At 34.8% G+C, this 19,845-nt stretch overlaps 2 protein-coding genes and 1 long non-coding RNA gene across 7 annotated transcripts; all 3 read right to left on the minus strand.

Annotated features, from left to right (window-relative positions):
* Nucleotides 1-7,886: 7,886 nt before the first annotated feature.
* On the minus strand, nucleotides 7,887-14,866 carry LOC139899907 (uncharacterized). The gene is made up of 4 exons (XM_071882732.1): nucleotides 14,614-14,866; nucleotides 12,815-14,344; nucleotides 11,473-12,223; nucleotides 7,887-7,964 (listed from the first exon to the last, which is right to left on the minus strand). Exons 2-4 carry the CDS (start codon nucleotides 12,892-12,894, stop codon nucleotides 7,887-7,889), a joined length of 909 nt encoding a protein of 302 aa, XP_071738833.1. The 5' UTR covers nucleotides 12,895-14,344; nucleotides 14,614-14,866.
* Nucleotides 7,970-10,962, minus strand: LOC139895993 (uncharacterized). Of its 5 annotated transcripts, XR_011776096.1 has the most exons (5): nucleotides 10,435-10,962; nucleotides 8,695-10,357; nucleotides 8,528-8,584; nucleotides 8,194-8,413; nucleotides 7,970-8,109 (listed from the first exon to the last, which is right to left on the minus strand). It is a non-coding gene; the product is annotated as an uncharacterized lncRNA (long non-coding RNA). The 5 variants fall into 5 exon arrangements; XR_011776095.1 differs by having other exon boundaries at nucleotides 8,194-8,584; XR_011776094.1 differs by having other exon boundaries at nucleotides 8,528-10,357.
* Nucleotides 14,867-15,946: 1,080 nt separating the features above from the next.
* On the minus strand, nucleotides 15,947-18,796 carry LOC139895994 (heat shock cognate 70 kDa protein-like). The gene is made up of 3 exons (XM_071878565.1): nucleotides 18,578-18,796; nucleotides 16,308-18,468; nucleotides 15,947-16,260 (listed from the first exon to the last, which is right to left on the minus strand). Exons 1-2 carry the CDS (start codon nucleotides 18,789-18,791, stop codon nucleotides 16,805-16,807), a joined length of 1,878 nt encoding a protein of 625 aa, XP_071734666.1. The 5' UTR covers nucleotides 18,792-18,796; the 3' UTR covers nucleotides 15,947-16,260; nucleotides 16,308-16,804.
* Between the last annotated feature and the right edge of the window lie 1,049 nt (nucleotides 18,797-19,845).

The following is a 19,845-nucleotide window of genomic DNA, read 5'->3' on the forward strand; positions in this document are numbered from 1 at the left end:
ACAACCTTCTGATGATCTCTTGGAAAGGAATAAGAAAGAGTCAATAAGTGAGAATGAGAGTAATTATTTTTGGTAGCTTGTTGAATTGACAACAATTCAGGCATGAGTGCACATTCACTATGAATGAAATAATTGACACAAGTGGTACAGAGATAGAAAATCCCTCTATGTTCATCACCACAAGCATCACACTTGTACTTAAATTCATTAAGGGTAGCTACTAAAGGGTGTTGGTGGCTAGGGTGATATATGGTTCTGTCTTTTGCCCATGACATAGCACAATGTACATGAATTATAAAATTACATTCAGAACACTGGTAACCAACCCTATCACCTTCTTTAAGTCAGTTTCCGCATATACCAAAAGGCCCTACATAATTATAAAAAATATCAACATAATTCAGTTGGAAAAGAATGAGATTATGCTCAGAATGCGATGTGTGTGTTAACGTTAGGGGAAGCTCTGCACAAGATTTGTGAATCAAGTAGTCACACGAATTAGCACATTTATAGTAATATCTTTGAAACCAATTGATTGATTTCTTGCACCGATCACATTTATTTAGAAAGCTTTGTTTTCTGACTAAATCATCAGTTTCATCATCATATTCTTCTTCATATTGTGGATAATCTGGTTGCATATCTATGAGACAAAGTGGATGTTCATGTTCAACCACCTCCATTATGATTGTATTTTTGAGATTTGATAATTTGGATTGTATATGTTCTCTTTTTTTCTTTTCTTTTTTTTTTTTGGGTTAAATTGGATTGGATATGTGGGATTTGTTTTATTGGACAGTATCACGAATAATGTTACTTATAAGCAAGTGATATCTCCACAACACAAAACCTCTAGGTTGAGTAAGTGTCATGTTTCAATCATGCAAAGCTTTGTATCTTTATTTTTGTATATTAAATTTTCATCTTTTTAAAAGAAAAGAATGAAGCGCATTACAAGTGATGCTTACAAAATTTTCTATTGATTTTGCTTTTAACGTTGAGTGTAAATATATTAAACCAAATTAAATAATAATAATTATTGATTAGTGGAAATTAATAGAGTACAAGTAGAAATAATTTACAAGGGACTATGGGGTATTTGTTGAAGTGTATAATTAACTTAAATAAGTAAAGCATGGTGATGTCTTAGCATGACTATGGGGTTGACCATCTATGTTGATACGCTCCCATATCTTTTACTGTCAAACATTAGCTGTTTGGGTCAAACTATTCAACAGCAGGTAGTTTGATCAGACCACAAATATATACATACATTACTACAACATAAAAGCTACTAATTATATTAGCTATAGTTCAATAACAATTGCTTAAGCATCAATACTCAAAAGTTCTACAAATACAAACCTACAACCAGTGCCGTTCCTGAGAATTTGGATGCCCAGTGCGCCAATCTCGAAAGATGTCCCCCGCCTCCCGGTCAAAAATGTAATAATGCAACACACAAATTTAAGGGTTTGGAACCTAGTCAAGCTATGCGGCTCATCCCTACGCCGATTTTTATTAAATAGATTTTTATTAAATAAATACAATACAAATATACATGTTACAACATACGAATCACCTAAAATGGTGTCTGTGTGCATTTTTTGATGCAAAAACTTCAATCTGTTTATCATAATCTACATTAAATAGAAACCTACTTTCAATACTTAAAATTGCTAATCCGTTTAACCGTTCTTGACTCATTGTATTTCGTATATAATTCTTTAATAACTTCAATTTTGAAAAACTCTGTTCTGCAGATGTCACGGTTAGCAAAAATCTTGTATGCAACTATAATATTTGGAAAGATATCCATCTCCTTTGCAAACTCTATAATCTCAAGTGATGTCCACAACTTTTCTCCCTCATATGCTACTTTCGACAACATACTCTGCAAAGATTCTAACTCCAAAAACAAGTCATTTCCATCAATATCAGAATCTTTATCATATGTCAAAGAAGTTTCAAGATTCAAACAACTGGTTTTCAAGAGGTCATCATTTAAACAATGTAACTTTGATGCATCAAACATGAAACCAAAAATAGATTCAAATTTTTCATTTGTTCAAATCTAGTATTTAATTGTGAAAGAGCCATATCAACTAAAACAAGAAAGTAATCAGTTTTAAAAATTTTCTTTAGTAGATTTTTGTTCTCTTTCGGTATTTGGAATCTCATCAAATTGTTTTTCCTACAAGAAACACGTTTAATAGGAAAACTCGGGTTCAACATCAATGGTTTCTGCAATTTTTTTAGCTTCTTTATCAAATCTTGTTTCCCTATAATTATCAAAAAAAAGTAACTAATCCATCCAAACTTTTAATCGCAACATCAAGAAGCATATCTTTCGATTGAAATATTAAGTAACTAAATTTATTTAAATAAAATCTCATACCAAATAACCAAACTTAGAATAAATTCAAAACTTGAAAATTCACCATCTATCAATGATTTCGCATCTCTACACACTTTTCCATCTTCACTTACTTCAACTAATTGTATTAAAGCTTCTTTTATTTGAGGAATTTGGGTTATTATAGCTTTTACACTTTCTACATGACTCTCCTAACGAGTAGCAGACAATTATTATAGCTTGTACCCCCTTAAGAGGTGATTGTCTAGCCCTCGTCGGTACAAGTTTATACTGATAAACGGCCAATGAGTAGATGGCATAAACACATGTGACTGCACAGTGTACACGCCAAAACTAATACAAATGTAGTCTAGACCTACATACGAAGACACGAACTAGTTCGACTAAAAGAAAAATCATCACCCGATAAGAATACATTAGACAAAAAAATTCATTACATTTACACAAGTGTTCATTACAGGATTCATCAAAATATACGCAACAAGGTGCAAAACAAGACACTAAAATTCAAAGTCTAACACCTGCTGCACAGTTGTACTCTCATTGGCACAAAGACCCTCAAAACTACCAAACCGGGTCTCTGCCAACGCTTGCTGAGCAGCCTGCAACTCCTGCACGGCACCCGGAGACACCTTCCCGACAATCTCCAGGTGCAGGGAGACGGCCCCACCCACATGATGCTTTTGCATCAACCGCACGCACACCAAAACTCTGCAAATATGCTTCAAAAGGCGCCATAACAGTGTTAGAGTTAATGACATTCTTCAGCACAGAAGGCAGGGCAGCCCGCAACTGACTACACTCAGCCACGGTTGCATCTTTCGCAAGTGTGACGGAGGATATCTCTTTATCTTTCTCCTCCTTCTCCGCCACCACCCGAGCAAGCTCATCCTTGGCAGCCTTCAGCTGGCCCTCCAAGTCATTCATAGCTTCATGGGCCTTAGCCGCCTCATCATCACGGGCAAAGCCGTCCAGCAGGAAAGTATTCAGCGTCACGATTGCCCGAGCACGGACAACCTTTGCATCATCCGGAGGGAGGGCATAAACAGTCTGAAGAAGGGTAGAGGAGGACCCCTTCTCCAGGGCACCCATGCAAGCGTGATAATCAATATCCAGCTGAGAGAAAGCACGAATGATGTCCTCCCCGACAGGTACCTTAAAGTGGACATCATCAAAACTTTCCAGTGTATACTGATCACCCTCCCCGTGACCCTCCACATCACCCTCCAAGACCATGGGCTCCGTCACGGCAAACCCACCGCCAGCAGAAGACTCAGCAGCACCTACAAGAATAAAGGTCTTTTAAGTAAAACATGTGTAACATGATAAAAATAGATTAGCACATCGGGACAAATAAAAGTACCTCGGGCTTTCTTCATCCGGAGTTGCGGAAGCTCCTTAATCTTCCTCTCAATCGACTGCTCTTCAGTAACAGTCGGAGCAGGGGGGATTATATCAGCCTCATCCCCGGTATTCTGCTCCAAGTCTTGTGGAGCAATATCTGGTTCACCACCCGTATTCACCGGCAGATTCACAAACTCGATCTCTTCGAGATCCCCAAAAGCCATCGCAGTGCTGAATTCCATCGCTATTGCAAGCAAAATAAATATGGTTAGTATATGAATAATTGACAGACTAATAAATACTGGCTAGGATCAGTCTCCACCTTCTCCACCATAACGAATTGCAGGCTTGACACTCGCATCCTGCCATTGGTGGCTCACTCCCCCTAACACAAGCATGGCCTTCGGGTATGGCCGTTGGGGAAACCTGAAGTTCTAGATAGCTAGTACGCATGCCTTCTCGGCATCATTCAACTTTGGAACCGTATTGGCTCCCTTCTTTACCTTAAGCACCCACTCACAAAGACCGACAAACCGTGCCGGTAACTCTTTTCTGTTAACAAAAAAGAACAACTCTCGCCATTCTTTCAGAGAAGTATCCATGTCACCATTAAAGTTGAAGAATCTCCTTCATTTTATGGAGAACCAACCAACTTCAGACTTCGATACGGTAAAGCAGTATTGAAATATACGAACCGTAGGGAGTATACGGTAATAGTTCAGGTACATCTCCCACATTACCAATTTCTGGTATGCGTGCGGATGTAACTGGGCAGGTGCTATTTTATAGTGTGTAAAAAATTGGTACATAAATTCAGAATAGGGCAACCGGAAGTTGCCTACGGTAATGGCTGCATCTTACATGGTAACCATGTCCGGTGGGGGTTTATGCGCTCGATGGGATGCGTGAGGAACCCTTAAAACATAACTGGCCAAACATGGGTAGTTATTTACTAACTCATCAAGATATTCATCGTGAACTTGACTCATTATGTCGTTAATATTTACACAAGACCTAGAAGATGATTCACCGACGTCAACGCTGGTAGATGTGGAAGACTGATCCGCCATAGTACGTAAATACAGAAATTACAAACTGACAGAAAAGAGTAAGAGCTAGAAAAGAAGGAAAAAAAATGTACCTTTTTCGTGAAAAAACTGTAAGGTTTTTAGAAGAAGAAGCGTTTGGAGATGCGAAAGTTGTAAAAAGGGAGAAGAATGGGAAAGGTGGCTATTTATAGGTTTCAAAAAAATTGATCCAACGGTGTGGATTAAAAGATGGATTCATAAAGGTAATGATTAAAATTGCAAAAAGTTGTTCCTCGAACGCCGTTCCAAAAAGTTGAAAAATGGAAAGAAAAAAAAACCACAAAAAGGGTGCGTGTCTGCAAAAACTGTCTTTTAAAACTATCAGGCATTTAATGCACATCCAATCATAAACGTGGGTTCATTTTCAAGTTTGACGAATGTAACCGTTCCGGCTACCATCATCAAACTGGGGGGACTTAATGATACGCATAATGATCCGTCTCAAAAAGGCACACTACTAGTAATACTCCGACTAGAGTATAGCCGGCATGAACCACCTCGGGCAAGGAACATCTCCCCGGTTCCACTTTAGTAGCCTGATCAGAAGATTACTTACGTGGGCATCCGGGTAGAAACGTACCGGATAAAGGGCTAGCCGGGACACAACATAAAACTTATCTTACCCAGACATGTGTGCAGGCTACCGCCATCACTCAGTCGGGTGTAAAAGCATTGAGAAGCCAAGAACCATATCACATAAAGAAGGCCGGTTGGACCATGAAAGTCGGGCACCCGACAACTTTTACAAAGTTACTCACAAACCGGCCACAATCTTACCCGGCCATAACACTACCGTGAAGAAACACTTGAAATAAACATCAGATGGAACCCCTTTTGTCTGGGCGAGAGTAAGACATTCATCCGTTACACTCTAGCCGGATATACCACACTCTCGGAATTACCATGTCCTTCCAACCCAGGTGTCTAGTCCCGGGACAAGCACTTTGTCCCTGGATAAGCACACCGTCCCGGAACAAGCACATGATCCCGGAACAAAGACACAAATGGCTGCATGCCACGTCAGCCACGAATCTAGGAAAGTTTGTTAGGATCTGTTTGTTATTCCTATGAAAGGGACATGTGCCACGTCAACCCTCGGGATTATCGAAGTTTGTTATAACCATGAAAGGGACATGTGCCATGTCACCATTCCCTCACAACATCTATAAAAACGCAAACAATATCATTCATTCAACAAACACTGGATGCATTAACGTTACTATACCCAAATTAACTACGATAACGTTTCTCCAGTTGCTTAACTCTACTCCGATAAAGATTCTGGTCGATACCGGAATTCATCATCATCCTAAGATATTAACTTATTCGATCTCAGTCAAATAAGCTTAATTTCATCGATTGTTTTATGCCCTTGAAATTCATATTTCAAATCGGGGTTTGCATAGTTATTGGAGTTAAAACATTCGATTCACTTTTTTCCACCAACTTAGCACTCAAGCCTGAAATCTATTTCACACCTAACGATTTTGGTTTGATCATAAGGGTTCATAAGTTGCGGCTTATCAAGGAGCTAGTGTTGTATATGGACACTCCACCGAGTTTGGAGCATTATAGTGAAGCTAACTCTCAATTTGTTAGAATTGAGGAGTGGATTAAAGAAGATTAGTTAACATCTTCCCGAACCACTATAAATCTCCTTGTTTGTTCTCTTATCCTTTACCTACTTATTTATTATACTTGTGAACAAACTATTCGAATCACACTATAGTAATCTCAAGTTCTAAATCGGAAAAAGTTTTAAAAATTACACTAAGTAACTATTCACCCCCTCTAGTTACTTACATATATATATATATATATATATATATATATATATATATATATATATATATATATATATATATATATATATATATATATATATATATATATATATATATATATGGGAACATGGGTAGAATTGGAATTTAACTTTATATATATGCTCTCCTCAAAAATCTCTCTTTCTGTATTGAACCGTCTACCAATTTTACACCTACATATTCATTGTAAAAAGATGCATATTTTACACATACATATTTTAGATGTTCATTTTGAAAGGATCAATAGATTTTGACTAAATAACAGAATAAATTTTTTTTTTTAATTTACATATTTTAGCATCAACACATATAGTATCATATATCATATTAATATTGATGCATCATCAGTTAACTAGTACGGAGTATCATTTTAGTTGATGTGGGAATTTGATATAAAATGCATCGACAAATGTATACTCCTTATCACTTTCAATTAGATTGTGGATGCATGAACATTTGTAAATCAAAAGGGATGCTAAACGATAACGATGATTTGTAAATCAAAAGGGTGTTAAATAATAATCAACATGATTAGAGTTTGGATGCATTTGATTTTTGCATATGACCATGGATGCACACCGGTGAGTCGAAGACTAGTTGTTATCAGGATAGAACGTTAATCAACATGGATACTAAACGATAATGAACGAGAACACGACAATGTTAATAAATGGATATACTACAACTTTAAAAAACAAGGTGCGCCACCGTTAATCAATGGGATGCGACCATGTTAATCACCGTTAATCAACGCAATGCGACAACGGTAATTAATGGGGATGTTAAATGATAATGAATGGGAACGCGATAATGTTAATAAGTGATGATTAGGGCCGTTAAAAAATGATGATTAGAACACGATCCAATAATGTTTTATAAAAAAAGTCCCTATCGTGATGTAGAAAAATAGATTGTTTGTAGTGGAGCAGATGTACATAAATGATTATCTGAATAATTTATTAAAAACTAGATTTTAAGAGCCCGTGCGTTACACGACAGCTCTAAAAATTAGTTTTCGTAATTGTCACTATTTGTACAACATTTTTTGTTGTTGATAGTAGTTAATGACAAACAATATAAGAGCCCGTAAGTTGCACGACACCTCGACAATCAAAGCCCTCCCGATTATCCAAACAATTTACCGGAACAATATTATATCCATAATTTATAAACCTAACTATTAGTCTTAGTATATAATTCTACGACATGTAAACAATTACAGTACCACACAAATGAACTTCACAAGCATAAACCTTAGATGTTAATATTGACACTCAAATCACACAAAATGAGCTCATCATGTTGATGATCAAAAGTAACACCAACATGTGATTTCATATTACAGTGATAATAATTTATGTACAAAGGAAGTAAGAAACTCTATGTCATCCTATCATTGGCTAACGAATCATTCGATCTTTGATTTAACTAATAAAACATGGTAAAATTAAAGTTAAACAACGATTACCCACCTCACCTATCAAAGAACATAAATGCCTATTACTTTAATAACCAATACTCATTTAATTTAACTTTGTAGAAGACTATAGAAAAAACATACTTGATGGATTGGAGGATGGTTGCACTTTTTGATGCCATCAAATGCATTCCACAATCTGATAAAACATTATCTCAGGCAAGTTAGCCATAACCATTCTGAACCCAGATTCAAAACAGTTTCACCTTGAGCGCAAAGTTAATCATGATGGATTTATTGTTGCTGTTAAAAAAAAATCTGATGAATTTATCTCTTGAATCCTAGAAAGAGCTGCTTTCAATGTCTGTGTACATATGGATGAAACATAGCAAAAACTTGAAGAAATGCAATAATAAGTTAAAAAAAATTGGAGTAAATCACATATCTTAGTTGAAAACCTAAAGTAAAATCAACATACAAATCCATCCTCATAGATATCAATGAGCTGGTAGTAAGTACGGTTGACATGAGGGATCTGCACGCAGATATTAAAGAAAGACATTTAATACAACAAAAATAACATACAAAAAAAAAAAAAAAAAAAAAAAAAAGAAACAAAATGACAGTAAAATAAGAGTGGCTTACATCAGACTTATGTGATGAGGGAAGAATATCTTCAAGCTATAAAATGAGGTGCTAATAAAAAACATACCATGAGAGAAATCAAATCTAAATTTTTCTGGAAGAACAATGGCTCATTTCTGATCGACATGAGTCTCTAGTAGTTCCTGGCTTGCTGCAGATAGATTTCAATAATAGGAATACAAAATCACTTACCAGTAGTAAAAGTCATTTTACTATCAAGGAAATAACTCGAATAAGATATTGAGAAAACTTACATTTTGAGGTTCGAGAGTTGGATGATAATGTTTTTACTGATGGACGATTCAAATAATAATGAAACGCACTTTTTACCAGCAGTGCGTTTACAAAAAAAAAAAAAACATGAGAAAAGTCCCGGTCTAAATCATTAGGAACCACGGCCACGTTACCATCGTAGTCTTGTTAACAAATTTCAGTCAATCGTAAAGATTATTATTCATATGATCAACATTAAAGATTAGTCGAGTGTTGATCGAAGAGGTTAAATCATGACAAAATATTAACCAATAGTTTTAGCTCAACCAATTACAATGTTGTTAACTCTTAAGGAAAAAATATATTAAAAGGAAATATAAGAATTCAATTGACATTCCAAGACTTTTTGACCCGTACACTTCACCAAACATCAATCATCATATACATCAGTTACTCCATCAAGAATAAGTAATTCCAAATACAACTTACTAAAATTTATACTAAATCTAACATCTGCATTGGATCATAATTATATAAAGTGGTGAGTAATATAGTATACTCGTATAACATAAATCCAAATCCTGATCGTCGGCCTATATCTATACTAATATATTTTAATAAACTATATTTAGATTTCATGGTGATAACATGGATTTTATAATCATTTTTTTATCCGTTAATTGTGGTTGTATAAAAATTAAATAAGTAACTATTTATAAAGACTATGAATTGTGTGTGGGTTGACGCAAACCCAACCAGTTTAACCAACGGTACCCGTTTTAACCCATAGTATAATCTACCCGTTTGACCCGTTACATAATCTGCTGAGTTGCAGCTGCCTATAACTTAAAATTGTGTCAAAATGAAGTTGTGGCCATCATGTACATATACATAAGCTGAACATAGCCAAAAGACAAATGAATGTAGATATGTATTGAAATTGTATATATTAGTAATCTTTTCAAATTTCATCAAATATTTTAGCCAAACAATTAGATAAACAACACAATTAATAATTAAACTGAAAAGGTCGAATTCAAAGGTTTGTAACTTGATTGGTTAATACTTAAACACTTTTAAACCAAACATTTAGGGGTAGCATTTTAGTTAAAACAATGGAGATAAATTTAGGTGATTACCTGATGAATAATCAAACTTGTAAAAGTGAGGGTTGTTTGAACTGTTTGATCAAATCTCATAATCATTCTTTATTCGATTTTGAAACTTGAACGATATATAGCTCTAACATACTTGCAGCTTTTATATATTCATTCAAGCAATTAATCAAACACTTGTTGTGCAAACAAAATTTATCATTCAATAATAAATGCGTATAACTCAAACGTACCTTATTAAAACTCAAACCACAACATCTTAATTCAGAAAAATCAACCATGTTAATCCAGCCATCGATAATCCAACAGTTATTGTAAACACATCTGCAATTGAACTGTTCAATAGAAGATCAAAATCATTCGTTCAAGCATTTGGTGTGAATTAGGTTTCAATGATTCCGTATTTTAGTACTTGATAACAGTTGATTTCAATTACTGATGGAAGATGGGCGGTTGTTTAGGTTACGTGATCTGGAATTTGAAAATATGAAACATAGCGAACACCACTGAAATTGTTACAACCACCACAAACCTCCGATTTTTTCATTCTCCGTAACAATGAAATTTATCTTCGTCTTCATCACGCCGGCTTAAACATCGGAGAAACTTCCGGCGGTTTCGAAGAATCTGGTGTTAGTATACAAAATTTATACGGTTTTGTAGAGAATAATGCAACGGATTTATTGGTGGTAGTGACGTCCTCTATTACGGCGGCATGAGGGCATGATCGTCGGTGGAAATGATGTGGGTTTTTTTCAATTGTGAAGAGAAAAAGATAGAGGGTATGATCTGTATTCTAATCGTGAGGTGAACTAATCCAGCAATTTACTGGGCCACGTGGAATTTTTATGTAATTAGCAGCATTAATCATGATTAAATATTGGATTAACACGTGTCAGCCTTAGCAAGTAAAACCACATGCTTTATAAGGAGTATAAGTAGAGATTCATGGTCTGTGATCTTAATTGATTTCCATTAATATAAACTCAAAGAAATGAGTAAGAGAGAGAGAGATTATTTGGGAGAAAATTAAGGGGTTCTTGTAACTGACGAGAAAAAACGAACCCACTCCACAGTTAATTTACATTTAAACCCTTATGTGTATTATTTTATTTAATAAATGCTAAAAAAATAGTAACCATTGATCTAATTGTTGAATGGCTTAGATGTGTTGTCACCAAAAACTAAAATGAGAATGTTCTCATATATATATATATATATATATATATATATATATATATATATATATATATATATATATATATATATATATATATATATATTTGGCTAATAGGAAATGATAATTAAGAACATAAGTGGCAGTTACAAACACTTGATAAAATTTTACAAAGTATGGAAGCAAATCAACATGATCAAGTACTCAATCGTTCGCAACATTTCAAATCAAGCGCGAACTTGCACAACAGGCACTTCAAGATCAACTGATTACGCAACGTGTCGTCACACTCACTGCAGCGAACGTCGTTGTCAATCCCTTGAACCAAGAGAGATCATGTGGGTGGTTCTGAATCTTGTGAATAGCCCCAAACTTTATATTCACAAACTCATATACGCCTACATCATGGCTGGAAGATGTAGCCGTTTCAGACTCAAGTATAAATTGTCCACAACAAGAATGGAAAGATTGTTTGCACTCCTTGCAATGATAGAAACAACGTCTTGGATTGAACTCTTCCTCACAAATTTCACAAAAGTATTGACTTTTATGGTTTTCAATAGGTAAGTAACTGAGACTCAGGATATGTTTGTCGTACTTGTGCCGTATCTTACTAGGTAACAAGAAAGCACATTTGGTATGTAGACATTCTCGACACTTCATACACTGGAAAGTCATTTCGTTTTTAGGAACTACATTCAAACATAGAATACATTTCAGGAAAGTAGGTGCCATAACCCTATCTAAGATGTGATCTGAATGAGCTTCGTGTGCAACTTTTTCTGGTATGAACCCACAATTAACATCAATGTGGTAATCACATTGAATACAACTATAGACAAATCCGTAACATGGTAAGCTGCAAACACCACAAACGAACACAGACATAAATTTTGAAGGGATATTTGAGTAGAAAGTGAGCGTATGTTCTGGGTGACCTGGGTACTTTGGCAGATTATCTGGCAACCGAGTGCACCACTCATGAAGAACAAAGTTACAGTGTTGATCTTCATAGTTCGCACACCTGTAAAATGGCATACTAGTGATTGGTCTCAAACATCCATTGCATAATAGCTGACACTTCTTCATTGGGTTATGACATAATATCAAATTTGACGTTGAGGAGGTTGGGCTTTTTGTATGAACTAGAATTAAAGGGTGTTGGTGAACACTGTATTGTAAGGCCACCTCGCACGTTTCACATTTTCATATTCGGTTTCTTTAAAAAAATAGTGCTTTAATAAGTTGTAAGTTTCATCGACGAAAGGGAGGCGAAGGAGACCAGTTTGATTCAAGTCATCGATCTTTTTTAGACACTGTTAAATTTGAAACAGAGAATCTGTTAAGTTTGAAATAGATTTATCACAATGTTTTCAAATTCTGTGAAGCTACATGTAGTCGAGAAATCACCAAAAATCAATAATGTACCACAAATAACATTATAAAAAATGCATAGATCAATTTTACCGGCACCAAAGGGCCTTTGGCCTAGTGGTATCAAGTGCACCCCTCCAACTAGTGGTTGTGGGATCAAGTCCAGGAGTGGACATATTTGTATATATTTGTGTTGGGTGTGTGAGTTTGCCTTAAAAACAACAAAAAAAATTAGTTTTACCGTAAAATAGGAATTCGGAGATGACCTTTAATCCTGGTATTATACAAGCGAGATGAACATAGTATCTGCATTTCTGACATTTATAAATCCAAAGTTTCTGATTATAAAAGAGGTTACTGCATACCCTGCATGGGGGATCAAATTCAGCCTTCTGATGATCTCTTGGAAAGGAATAAGAAAGAGTCAATAAGTGAGAATGAGAGCGATAATTATTGGTAGCTTGTTGAATTGACAACAATTCTGGCATGAGTGCACATTTACTATGAATGAAATAATTAACACAAGTGGTACACATATAGAAGATTCTTATATGTTCTTCACCACAAGCATGACACTTGCACTTATGTTCATTAATGTAGCTACTAAAGGGTGTTGGTGGCTAGGGTGATATACGGTTCTGTCTTTTGCCCTTGACATAGCACAATGTATATCAACTTTAAAATCATATTCAGAACACTGATAACAAACCATATCACCTTTACGGCCACTTCCACATATACCACAATACCATGTATAATAATTATAATTCACGTGGAAAAGAATAAGATTATGTTCTGAATGCGATGTGTGTGTTAACATTAGGGGAAGATCTGCACAAGAGTTGTGAATCAAGTAGTCACACAAATTAGCACATTTATAGTAATATCTGTGAAACCAATTGATTTCTTTCTTGCACCGATCACATTTATATTGAAAGCCTTGTTTCCTGACTAAATCATCAGTTTCATCATCAGATTCTTCTTCATATTGTGGATAATCTGGTTGCATATCTACGAGACAAAGTGGATGTTCGTGTTCATGTTCAACCACCTCCATTATGGTTGTATTTTTGAGATTGGATATATTGGATTGGATTGGATTGGATTTTATGTTAATCGGTACTTATAAGCTAGTGATATCTCCACAGCACAAATCTTGAGGTTGAGTAAGTATCATGTTTCTATTATGCATAGCTTTGTATCTGTATTTTGTATATTAAATTTTCATCTTTTTCAAAAGAAGAGAATGAGTCACATTAAAAGCGATGCTTACAAAATTGTTCTATTAATTTTGTTTAACGTTGAGTGTAAGCCATGTAAACCAAATTAAATATTTAAATTTGATTATTAGAAATTAATAGAGTACAAGTAGCCATAATTATATAAATAAATCTAGACTAAGGGATATTTGTTGAAGTGTATAACTTGAATAAGTAAAGCACGGTAATGTCTAACCATGACTATGGGTTTGACCATCTATGTTGTTGATGATCTCCCATGGCTTTAACTGTCCAATATTAATTGTTTGGGTCAAACTATTTAACAGCAGGGGGTAGTTTGATCATAGCACAAAATACATTACAGCATAAAGTATCTCTACCTTTCAGGGATCAAAATATAGTACTCCGTAGTAATTAGAATGTAATTTGCAATATATTTGGTATAGCTAGCAAAGAAGTCAACTAAATACCTGTTGATAAGACGACGTAGTTTGGTTTGCAAGTATAATTGCAAATTCCTCCACAGAACTAGTATTTGTCACCACATATACCTGCAACATCATCGACGAATTCATAAACGTAAATTCATCTATAAAATAAGATGACCTTTAAATAACAAATTTATACTTTGATAAGAAATTTGTAATCTGTAAAGATATACTTAGCAGTTAACTCACCCAATAAACTAAACCTAACCAGTTGGATCTGAAATAGATACATCATGATGATCGGAAATTACAAAATTGAATCGGGTCGCGTCTAACCGAACTATTGCCGTTCTAAAAAAATCAATCAAATAAAAGAAGAATAAATTACGTACAGTGTTTTTCATGGTATCAGTAGCGACAATATCGGAATTATCGGTACGAACATAGGCGTTGATACAATTAGAATTTAGAAAGAAGACTGATGCTTACGATCCATTGAACGAAATAGAGACAGGCCTTCTTTATCGGGTCGCCATACTCCGCCAATTCTAACACGTTGTTTTCCATGTTGCTGTTTGAAATTTGAATCCATAAATTTCATCTCTGGCCGCCATCAGCTCGTCAGTCTATTAGTCGCGATTTGTGAAAAATAGGGTTCTAAATGTAAACAAGAACCACTTTACCTGTAACCTTTTTGATATGTGGTCGTGTTAAAAGTTTTTATACTGTAGTGAATTAATTGGTTGAACCAAATATTATTTTTATTTTATTTAAATTTTAATTCCATTTCAATACGATAAAAAATGATATACGTGGTAGTAATGGTTAAGAGAAAATATTAAACGTTTTAATGAATTAGAGGTTGTGTGGACTAGATACTCGTATAAACTTTGGTGGCGTTCAACCTATTTGAATCGTTCCTCTTTAGCATATTTCCCCCCTCACCTTTAAAGATAAAACACAACCCAAGTAAATGGGTCGAAATTACCACCTCTAAAACATATTGTTGCTTAAATGCTTGATGCAAAAGTGTGCGAAAGAAAATGTTGTTGTTTAAGATAAAGTTAAGATGATTTATGTGATTAGTTGTTACTCAGAGTACCTTGCCTGAAGATATCAGAGGACAACAAGATTAATATGATAATCAAACTATAGTGTTTTTCATTACAGTTTGGAACATTTAAAGAGACTTTAATGAAGATAACTGCTATGTTTGAACTTTATTACAAGGACTATTTTGCATATGAAGAAGGCACCTTGAGACAGAAAAAAAGAAGTTACTGAAGCTGAGAAGGGTATTCTTTATTTTTCTTATTTTATTTATTTATTTATTTTTTTTGAACAGCGATTGGGATCACCCGAGGGGGACTAAACCACCCGTTGATTGGCTTGAAGCTAACAAATAATAAGTACCCATTTCCAGACCATGTAATAATAATTTAATTTGTATCTGATTTCAGATTTCAGATTAAGATGGAAATTACATTTTTACCTGTGACCAATTATCATTGAATTGATGGGGAAAAAAGTAAGTTGGTGATCTATACCGTAAACTCATAATATTATTGAATGGGATTCTTCTGTATATAAAGCAACAAGACCAACACTAATTTTTGCCGATAAAAATTATAATTAAGAACATGAAAATTGTAGTTACAAACAGTTAATAAAATTATACAATGCATAGAAGCAAATTAACATGATCAAGTACTCGATCGTTATAAATCCAAAGTTTCTTATTATAAAAGAGTTCATCGCATACCCTGCAACGGGGATGAAATTAAGCCTCCTGATATCCTCTTGGAAAGGAACAAGAAAGAGTCAATAAGTGAGAATGAGAGCGATAATTATTGGTAGCTTGTTGAATTAACAACAATTCAGGCATGAGTGCACAATCACTATGAATGAAATAATCAACACAAATGGTACACAGACAGAAGAACCCTCTATGTTCTGTCTTGCACTCGTGTTTATAAAGGGTAGCTACTAAAGGGTGTTGGTGGCTAGGGTGATATATGGTTCTGTCTTTTGCACATGACCTAGCACAATCTACATCAACTTTAAAATCACATTCAGAAGACATGACCTAGCACAATCTACATCAACTTTAAAATCACATTCAGAACACTGGTAACCAACAGTATCACCTTCTTTAAGACTGCTTCCGCATATACCACAAGACCATGAACAATTATAAAAAATATTATCATAATTCAGTTGGAAAAGAATGAAATTATTCTCAGAATGCGATGTGTGTGTTAACGTTAGGGGGAGCTCTGCACAAAATTAATTAAAATCATGGTTCATACCTAATCATCTTGAGCAAACATGGTCCATTCACTAAAAACATCAAAATTATGGACTAAGATCATCAAAAAGTAGAAATGGTTTATATTCTTACTTGTAAAAAGCTTAAGTTTTCAGCACAATGTTCACATATATAGTAGTAATTCCAACTTTTTGTTGTCTAACTAATTAACAAAAGAAGAGTACCAAATGATGATCGCTAATGGATCAGTTCAAAATAAACAGATATGTTATACTTCTAGTTTAGGGATATAGTTCAGTTCACAGGTCCTAACCTTAATTTTCCAACACAAGGTTCAACTCCATTCGACTGCATATATCAAAAAGCTCCACTTTTGTGTCTTCTAACTCAGAAGATTCAGCATCCAAGTTCTCATCGAGCCACTCAATCGCCTCCTCAATTTTATATTCCGTGTCTTCCAAGTCTTTCACACTAAACCCCGACGATCTAAGCCTCAACCGAACCTTGTAATCCTTTATGTTGGTTCTTAATTTGCAGGCATATGTTTCTAGAGCTCTATGTGCCGTCACCTTCTCTACGTGTGCTTCATCCTCAAACTTGTATCGTTCAGCATCTTCAATCATCTTCTGAATCTCTAGAGCCGACAGACTACCATTATTAGTTATCTTGATCGCCTTGTTTATCCCAGTAGTTAATTCTCTTGCCGAGACGTTAAGAATCCCATTGGCATCTATCTGGTAGCATATATTAATCTCAACTTCCCCCCGAGGAGCTGATGGCAGGCCATACAGGTTAAGTTCCCCCAAAAAATAGTTCTCACTACTTATGGATCTCTCACCTTGATACACAGGTATATTCATAAAAGTTTGGTTGTCGTAAGCTGTGTCGAGATACATTTCCTTCTTGGTTGGTATTGGTGAATTTCTTGGAATCAAAACCTCCATAACATCTCCCTCACATCCAACACCAAGTGACAAAGGAGTTACATCGATTAACGTCAGACCCTTCACAGCTTCATCACCCATGTCACTTAATTTTGCAGCTAGAACTCCCGCCCCGTTTGCAACAGCTTCATCGGGATTAATCCGTTGGCAAAGTGACTTCCCGTTGAAGAACTCCTGCAATAATTCTTGTACCTTTGGAATCCGAATAGATCCTCCAACGAGAACCACTTCATCGATGCTATCCTTATTCATATTTGCATCATTCAAACAATTTCTCACTGTCTCTATGCACCTCTCAAACAAATCCATGTTAATTTCATCAAATTTGGCCCTAGTCAATTTTGCAGAAAAATCGATACCGTCACACAAGCAATCAATGTCAATATTTGTCTGACTGGCGCTCGAAATAATCCTCTTTGCTCTCTCACAGTTATACCTCAACCTACCCAAAGCTTTTACATTCTTACTAATGTCAACCTTATGTTTCCTGTTGAATTGTCGAACAAAATGATTCACCATTCTGTTATCAAAATCTTCACCTCCTAAATGTGTGTCACCACCTGTTGCTTTGACCTCGATAACTCCCTTGTCATCAATGGTGAGAATAGAAACGTCAAAGGTGCCACCACCCAAGTCAAATACCAATACATTCATCTTGCCATCAATACCGGCTCTCTTGTCAAGAGCATAAGCAATTGCAGCTGCTGTAGGTTCGTTAACCATACGCAAAACCTCAAGCCCAGCAACCTTTGCAGCATCCTTTGTTGATTGCCGTTGAGAGTCATTAAAGTAGGCAGGAACAGTAACCACTACCTTTTCAACAGTTGACCCAAGAAATGTCTCAGCAACCGATTTCATCTTTACTAATACCATCGACGATATCTCTTCAGCAGCAAACTCCTTCTTTTCACCTTTGTACGTGACTACAATTTTTGGTCTGTCATCACTCCCAGCCACCACTCTAAAAGGCCACAGCTTAATGTCTTCTCTAACAGTTTTGTCACTTGCCCTTCTTCCAATTAAGCGCTTAACATCTGTTAAAAAGTAACATAGCAAATCCATTGCTTGTTTCAAAGGTACACAAAACTGACAAAATAAAATTACAGTAATAATAATATGTATCAAGAATAAAAAGTGACTAACCAAAGATGGTGTTGGTGGGGTTATATGCAGCCTGATTCTTGGCAGCATCACCAACCAAACGTTCAGTTTCATTAAAGGCGACACATGAGGGGGTGGTTCGGTTTCCTTGATCGTTTGTTATAATCTCGATACGGTCATGGTGCCAAACAGCGACACAAGAATAAGTGGTTCCAAGGTCGATACCAATTGCTGGAACTTTACCTCTTGCTGACATTTTGCGTTCAATAGGTCTCAAATTATACTCCTATTATACAAGTGTGAGGTACATATAGTAAAATCACGAGCAAGTACTAATCATCTAAAACAGATCATATTAATATTATCATGTATTCATGTACTTACTAAAATTTTCGGTAAAGTAAAACCCTAATTTATTAAATAACTACTAAATGCTCAATCAGTAACAAAAATGAACAACTTATAACTTAAAAGCAATCATACAGAGAAGTATCGTGGAAGTAGTTTTGTAAGAGTTATGATCGTATAATTTTTCAACGGAAAATTCTAACCTGGCGTTAAATTAAAGTTAATTTATAGTATAAAAATATAAGTAGGTCAACAATGGATATACGATATATAATACGGAGTAATGCCAAATTCAAAAGGATGCTGTATATAACTGAAACAGTATAATAATAGAGGGTCACCGGTGGTGGCGGCGTTGCGGTGGAATTTGGTTGTTTATCAAGGGCACAGCTGTTTTGAGCGTACTATGCAAATTTGGTTGTTTATTGAGAAAAATAGCAATAACAACGGGACATATATATATATATATATATATATATATATATATATATATATATATATATATATATATATATATATATAAATCTCTAAAAATATGATGTCATCTATATCTATAATTAATATTAAAAATCATTATATGATGTCATCTATATCTATCTATATCTATACTTAATATTAAAATTCTATAATGATGATATCATTTTTAGGTTAATTCATTTGTTAAGAAAAAATCAAAAAAAAAAATCTAAGCATGGTAGGTGATGTCATTAATCTAAATAATTTTAAATTAAAATTAAATCTTATTAATTAACTATTATTATTAAATCTTATTAATAATTATTTTAATTATTAAAATTAAATAATTTTGAATTATTTTAATTAATTATTTTGAATTGAGTACGAGAAGGTATAAAACCTAGTCAGAAGGAAACCAATTCTATATTTATATATTAATTTACACTTTTAAAATAAAATGACAACTAATATTATCTCTTATGATTGGATGTGGATTGTTTAATATA

The sequence above is a fragment of the Rutidosis leptorrhynchoides genome, chromosome 3 (genome assembly GCF_046630445.1).
Source record: "Rutidosis leptorrhynchoides isolate AG116_Rl617_1_P2 chromosome 3, CSIRO_AGI_Rlap_v1, whole genome shotgun sequence".
In the NCBI taxonomy this organism is placed as follows: domain Eukaryota; kingdom Viridiplantae; phylum Streptophyta; class Magnoliopsida; order Asterales; family Asteraceae; genus Rutidosis; species Rutidosis leptorrhynchoides.

Bases quoted from the DNA above. Each gene is read 5' to 3' on its own strand.
- LOC139899907 (XM_071882732.1), bottom strand. From the start codon at position 12,894: ATGTCAGAAATGCAGATACTATGTTCATCTCGCTTGTATAATACCAGG. The intron at 12,224-12,814 runs GTAAAACTAATT...GCCATTTTACAG, and splicing joins CTCCGAATTCCTATTTTACG to GTGTGCGAACTATGAAGATC. The intron at 7,965-11,472 runs GTAATCAGTTGA...TGTAATATGAAA, and splicing joins TGAGTGTGACGACACGTTGC to TCACATGTTGGTGTTACTTT.
- LOC139895994 (XM_071878565.1), bottom strand. From the start codon at position 18,791: ATGTCAGCAAGAGGTAAAGTTCCAGCAATTGGTATCGACCTTGGAACC. The intron at 18,469-18,577 runs GTTAGTCACTTT...ACTTTTTAACAG, and splicing joins CCCCACCAACACCATCTTTG to ATGTTAAGCGCTTAATTGGA.